This window comes from Quercus robur, chromosome 12 (genome assembly GCF_932294415.1).
Source record: "Quercus robur chromosome 12, dhQueRobu3.1, whole genome shotgun sequence".
Lineage (NCBI taxonomy): Eukaryota > Viridiplantae > Streptophyta > Magnoliopsida > Fagales > Fagaceae > Quercus > Quercus robur.
The window spans coordinates 9,258,375-9,265,788 of NC_065545.1; the positions used below are offsets into that span (position 1 = coordinate 9,258,375).

The 7,414-nt window shown below is 42.1% G+C and overlaps 1 protein-coding gene across 1 annotated transcript; it reads left to right on the forward strand.

Moving 5' to 3' along the window:
• Positions 1–1,795: 1,795 nt before the first annotated feature.
• Positions 1,796–7,414, forward strand: LOC126709750 (chlorophyll a-b binding protein of LHCII type 1-like). Its single transcript, XM_050410088.1, has 2 exons — positions 1,796–1,924; positions 6,524–7,414. The coding sequence occupies exons 1-2, from the start codon at positions 1,886–1,888 to the stop codon at positions 7,286–7,288; spliced, it is 804 nt and encodes a 267-aa protein (XP_050266045.1). The 5' UTR covers positions 1,796–1,885; the 3' UTR covers positions 7,289–7,414.

Sequence of the window (7,414 nt, forward strand, 5' to 3'; positions counted from 1 at the left end):
TAAGCATGATCAAGATGATGATGTGTGCGTAAATGTCTCCTTGTTTTTGACATTATTTGATGACTTTTATCATGCAATACTAATAATCCATCTACAGCAATTCCTATTTGTGGGCCTACATCATGCATAATTACCATATCACAATAGTACAACTATGGTCCCACAATGTAGAAAATCGTAGAGACAATTAGTCAACCTAATCAAATGGTTTAAATATTTAAACTTTGGTAGCGTATGGGTATTGCCGTTTTACGCGTTACGTTTTTTGCGTTTTCTTTTTTTTATTTTCCTTCCCTTGTATGCGTGTCTAGCACTGTTTATTGTCCATGAACAATGATTTTTAGGCTTATGAACAGTGCCAAACGCATGAACAGTAACTTTTTTATTATTTTTAGTTTTCAGCAAAATAAATGATATCCAAACAGACCATTTAAACCTATTAAAAGTGTCTACAGGGAAATGGTTATTTTCATTAATTTATTTGTATAATGTAAAATAAAAGGTTAAAAATTAATTTATTTTTAAAAAATTGAAAGTTAAATTATTTAAAATAAAACTGAGACAAAAAGTAATATGAGATTCACAAATAGTAATAAACAATTTAAGCAAATAATTAGCTTTGCTAAACAACCTGAAAATTTTAGTAAAATTTAACCTATATCAATAATTTAATATAATAATAATTTTGTATATAAAAATTGACATATCAAGTTATACTTAAATAAAAAATAACCATAAAATTCGTAGTGTTTTTAAAACCACGCAAGAAAAATATATGGATAAGAATAAGGACGAAAAGTCTTACATAGTTTCGACTTTCAAGATTTCATTTATTTCATCGTTAATCTAGAATATGCATCAAACGTGGATCCATGTAGTCTGTGACTCTGTGGTAGGGTTTCATGAATTTGATTACTGTCTAGTGAATACCTCCACCGTCTTGTAAAGCTTATATATATATATATATATATATATATATGGGGTATCTGTAGTTAAGAACATTGAGGAAATACAAATACCATCGAGAACATGGGTAATGACCGATGAGTGATGACCACGTTCCATTACAAAATCCAATTTCTCACTTGGTTGGACACCAGTTTCCAATGTGTTTATGTACAACATACAGAATTAATAAATACTTCATTTAAGTATCAATTGTAAAAAGCCCATTAAACTATATAAGTGCCATGAAAGCTTTCAAAGTTTGTGCAACTTTGTAAATCTTTTTTTTTTTTTTTAAGGATACCATTTATAGTTTTATACTTATCCAAGTTATTTTTCACTATAAGCTTATTTAAACGCGTTTAAAGTTGATTGACCAATTTATCTATAATGCCATTTGCTGCTTTAAAAAAAAATTAAAGCCCACCAACCCAGCTAGAGACTAGACATCCTATCACAGAAATGGCATTGGGAGAGTGGCCTGGATGGTAAGTCCAGCCCACAAGTAACATATTACTCACCTGTAAACCCAAGGATCCACATCTCATGTTTTATCTTGTAGTCCTCATCAATCACTCTCATTCAATAGAAAAATATGGGCATTGTTTAACCAAAATAGTACCCTCCTAGTCCTGGATACTTTTGTGAGAAAAACAAAATGTGGCTATATTGATTAAATTCTATTTCCTTGATCAGAATCCAATACGGCCATCATTGATTGGCTAGGTGAATGAGTTGGATATGTAAATCCATGCCATATAACCTCATCAACCAATCAGGCAAAGGATGATGATCCACAAGGATAGGATATGTGGACCTCGCCAGACCCTATATATAAGAGAAACTTCAGTATGCTACATTCATTCAAGTAAACACGTAAGTTTCTTGTATCAGTATCAGGTATCACCCACCACCCTCACTCCAAAAGGCTTAATAATTCATGGCAACCATGGCTCTCTCATCTCCATTCACAGGAAAGGTGGTTGAAAATGTTAAGAAAAACCACCACTCTTTTAGTGGTGAGAGTTTTGCGTGTATATATAGTCATTTACAGATTGTATAACGTAATTACACATAAATGTTTATTACAAAATAAGTGGAAAGAATTAGCTAAACAAGCTCCTATGATTGAGGGTCAGAGGTTGCACATATGGAAAGCCTTAGGTTATGGCAAAGGATCCTCAACACCCCCCCGCAAGCTAAGCGTCGGATTGGAACAGACGTGGAGCTTGGATAGAAAAAATTGAAAGAGAGGCCTAGGCACACTTTTGGTGAAGATATCGGCAACCTGTAAGTGAGAGGGCACGTACTGTGTGCGAAGTTTGCCAGCGACAACGAGTTCGCGAAGGAAGTGGTAGTCTAACTCAACATGCTTGGCCCGCTTGTGAGAAACAGGATTGGAGCTCAAAAAAATGGCACTTTTGTTGTCGCATAATAGAAGAGGCCACCGTGGAAGAGAAACTTTGAGGTCACGAAGGAGATGCATGAGCCAAAGAAGTTCGGCGGCAGTGAGAGCAAGGGCACGATACTCAGATTCACAGCTTGAACGAGAAACGGTAGATTGCTTCTTGGCACTCCAAGAAACCAGATTGTTGCCAAGGTAAATGGAATAACCAGAGGTAGAGCGACGAGTGTCAGGACATCCTGACCAGTCGGCATCAGAGTAAGCAACTAAAGTACCAGGAGCAGCGGATGGACGGAAAGTGAGGCCAAATTGCAGTGTACCCTTGACATAGCGAAGAATGCGCTTTACAGCAAGAAAGTGGTCATTAGTTGGAGAGTGTAGAAATTGACTGACAGAGTTAACGGCATGAGCAATATCTGGACGCGTGATGGTCAAATATTGAAGAGCACCTACAAGAGATCGATAAAGAGTGGGATCCGAAAACAGAGGACCATCAGAAGACAGGTGCTGAGAAACAACCATAGGGGTGTGAACAGGCTTGCTGTCAAGTAATTGAGCACGAGTGAGAATGTCACGCGCATATTTCAGCTGACTGATAAAAAGACCATCAGTGGTTGGTGTAGCTTCGAGACTAAGGAAGTAACTGAGAGAACCCAAATCCTTAGTAGCAAACTCAGAATGAAGCTTACAAGTAAAGCGGTCAAGAAGAGAGGAGTTGTTTTCGGTAATAATGATGTCGTCAACATAAAGAAGCAAATAAATAATGTCAAACTGCCTGTGAAAGACAGAGTGATGTGTCTGCACGACTGCAATAAAAACCAAGGTGAATAAGGAAAGAGCTGAACCACTGAAACCAGGCACGAGGTGCTTGTTTGAGGCCATAAAGAGCTTTCTTCAACATACAAACATGATTAGGGAAGCGAGGATCAATGTACCCAGGAGGTTGTTCCATATAGACTTGTTCAGTAAGATGACCATTGAGGAATGCATTCTTAACATCAAGTTGGCGGAGAGGCCAGTGGTTGGTCACAGCAAGAGAAAGGACAACACGAACAGTGGTAGCCTTGATGATAGGGCTAAAAGTGTCAGTGTAGTCAAGACCAGGTACCTGTGTGTAGCCCTTAGCAACAAGGCGGGCTTTGAGACACTCGATAGATCCATTGGGCAAATACTTGGTCCGAAACACCCATTTGGAACCTACAATGTTGGTGTTGGCAGGCCGAGGAACCAAAATCCAGGTACGATTATTTTGCAGGGCTTGAATTTCTTCATCCATGGCAGCAAGCCAAGCAGGATTCTTAGCAGCAGATTTGAACCCTTTTGGCTCAGTGGATGCCAGGAGAGCAGAGAGAAGACCAGAGGATCCCAAGACAGCAAGATTCGTCGGATGGCGAGTTTTGAAAATACCAGCCTTGGCTCGTGTGAGCATATGATGAGAACTCGTCGGAATGGCAGCAACAAGAGCAGCAGGGGGCAGCTCAGTGGGCACAAGAGAAGCTGGACTAGGATCCGAGTGCTGCGAAGAAGGTCCTGCAATAGAATCACCATCCTGCAAAGACTTATCCACTGGATCAGTACAAAGAACACACGGGCTAGATCCGGATTGAGCAATGTGCGGGGAATGGGGCGTAGGGGAGGATGGGGGCATGTCTGTATGGGGAAGACTTGGTTCCAGAAAATTTGAAAATTGGAGAGAGGATATGGGTTGAGCCTGGGAGGTTTCTAAGGAGGGAAAATAATTCTCATCAAATTGAGCATGTCGGGTGATATATAGCCTAGATGTAGTGGGATCAAGACAACGGAACCTTTTATAAGAGGAGCTGTATCCCATAAAAATGCAAGGAATACTACGGGGGGAAAATTTAGTAGGCATATAATCACGTAAACAGGGATAAACACGACAACCAAAGGGATGAAAATTTTCATAATTTGGAGGGGAACCATATAGAAGCTCAAAAGGGGACTTACCTCCGAGAAGTGGTGTGGGCAAGCGGTTGATGATGTAAGCTGCAGTACTAAAGGCGTCAACCCAAAAGCGAGGAGAAGTGTGGGAATGGAAAAGCAGGGCCAAACCGGTCTCAGTTACATGACGGTGCTTTCTTTCAGCACGACCGTTTTGGGCGGGAGTATATGGACAAGATAGTTGATGATGAATGCCAGAGGTACGAAGGTGAGCTTTAAAGTAATTGCTAGTAAATTCTGCACCACCGTCACTTTGAAAAATTTTGATACGAGTAGAATATTGATTTTCCACAAAATTTTGAAATTGAATGAAGGTATCATAGAAGTCAGATTTTAATTTCAAGGGATAAAGCCAAGTGAAGCGAGAAAAATCATCAATAAACAAAACATAGTAGACAAAACCCAAATTTGATTTTACGGGTGAGGGACCCCATATATCACAATAAATAAGATCTAACACATTAGACGACCTATGTTCATTATGAGAATAAGGCAAACGATGACTTTTTACAAGTTGGCATGTATCACATAACTTAGGAGATGGCAATAAGGAGGTAAGATGAAGCTGTCCTTTTTTATTTAATAAAGAAATAACAGAATGATTTACATGTCCTAGGCGAGCATGCCATAAATCATATGAAGCATGAAGAGATTTATTTTTAAGGACATAAATAAAAGCAGAATTGCCGCGCTCTAGCACATATAAGCCTCCATCACGTTTACCGGTTGCCACCACCTTTCCCGTTTGGCGATTCTGAACAGTGAGAAAATTATTAGTAAACGTAACGGATAAAGGAAAATCATTCGTCAATTTACTAATGGACAAAAGGTTTTTAGTGAGGTGGGGAACAACCAAAACGTCTAACAAGTGAAGATCTGGGGAAGGGGAGAGTTTACCAGTGTGGGTAATAGGTAGGGACGCACCATTCCCTACAATCACACAATCCTTACCCGTGTAGGTGGTGGAATGATCCAAAGTTGAGTGGGCTGGAGTCATGTGGGACGAAGCCCCTGTGTCCAAGAACCAGTCGGATGCTTCATTGCCAGACACAGAGCATGAAGAGGTGAAAGCTTCTGCAAGTTGCGCTGTGGGTTCATGCCGATCATAGCACTGCCTGCACCGATCTGCATAGTGTCCTTCCAAGCGGCAAATCTGGCAGCGTGGTGGACGGCGACCTTGGGTGAGGTTGGCACGACCCTGTCCGTGACTGGGAGAGTTGCTGCTGGAGCCATTTCCGCGGCCTCGTTTATGGCGAGAAAAACCACCCCCGCGTTGAGAAGAGGTTCGATTAGCGGTGAACGCTGCAGCTGTGGGCGCCGGAGTCTTTAGAGATTTTTGAAAAAGTTCAAAACTCTCAGCTTTAGACACAAGGTCGGAAAAACAGGGGAGAGAGGTTTGTGCCATTTGGGCAGTAGAGAAATTGGAGAAATCGGGACCGAGACCACGAAGAAACCAGTGGACTTTGTCGGTTCCATCAACTGGGCGACCGATTGCGTGAAGCTGATCACACAAAGCCTTGAAGGCACGGGCATAGGCAGTGACTGGACGGGTGCCGCGCTTCATCAATTGGAGGTCATCTTTGAGGCGGATTTCACGGGCCTTGGAGCGGTGGCTGAAGGTGTTTTCCAAGGCAGTCCATACCTCACGGGATGTGGAAAGGCCAACGGCTTCAGCCATTGCTTCCTCTGTAAGGGAGGAGAGGAGGAGGCTAAGGAGGCGTTGGTCGACTGCTTTCCACGCCAGGTGTTTGTTGCTTGGCGTCTGAGAGGTGGGGGAGTCGAATAAAGGTGGCGGCGCAAGGGTGCCATCCACATGACCCAGTAAACCTTGACTCTCAAGGAGGGGAAGAAGTTGACTTTTCCATAAAAGATAGTTGGAGGAGGAGAGCTTGATGGTAACCATGTGAATCATGGTGTTGAAGGGAAGAAGGGTGGAAGAGGGATCGGAAGAGGAATCAGAGGCCATGGAGGATCGTGGGATGCTAATCCAGGTAAGGCTCTGATACCATGAAAATGTTAAGAAAAACCACCACTCTTTTAGTGGTGAGAGTTTTGCATGTATATATAGTCATTTACAGATTGTATAACGTAATTACACATAAATGTTGATTACAAAATAAGTGGAAAGAATTAGCTAAACAAGCTCCTATGATTGAGGGTCAGAGGTTGCACATATGGAAAGCCTTAGGTTATGGCAAAGGATCCTTAACAGTGGTTCCTTTGAACACACCTACAGAGTTATCATCAACTGCCCGTAGCAACAACGGCAGAGTTTCGATGAGGAAAACAACAGGAAGGCCAGGTGCTTCCTCTGGGAGCCCATGGTATGGCCTTGATCGCGTCAAATACCTTGGTCCATTCTCTGGCAAGCCTCCATCTTACTTAACAGGTGAATTCCCCGGTGACTATGGATGGGACACTGTAGGGCTATCAGCAGACCCGGAAACTTTCGCCAAGAACCGGGAGCTTGAGGTTATTCATTGCAGGTGGGCAATGCTTGGTGCTCTAGGATGTGTCTTCCCAGAGCTTCTTGCAAGGAATGGAGTGAAGTTTGGTGAAGCAGTATGGTTCAAAGCTGGTGCTCAAATCTTCAGTGAAGGTGGTCTTGACTACCTTGGAAATCCAAGCCTAATTCATGCTCAGAGCATTTTAGCTATATGGGCTACACAGGTTATTCTCATGGGTGCTGTTGAGGGTTACCGCATTGCTGGGGGACCTCTAGGTGAGGTCACTGACCCTCTATACCCAGGTGGCAGCTTTGATCCTTTGGGGCTTGCTGATGATCCAGAGGCATTTGCTGAGCTTAAGATGAAGGAAATTAAGAATGGCCGCCTTGCCATGTTCTCCATATTTGGGTTTTTTGTGCAGGCCATTGTCACTGGAAAGGGGCCTTTGGAGAACCTTGCTGATCATCTTGCTGACCCAGTGAACAACAATGCCTGGGCTTATGCCACAAACTTTGTCCCTGGAAAGTGAGGAAACCAACTCATGAACACAAATTGAATTTGCTACCTAGTGTTTTGCCTATATGTAATAAAGCTTGGACATATATGTAATCAATTTATGAAATTTAGGTCTCGTTTGATAAAGAAGTTTGAGTAA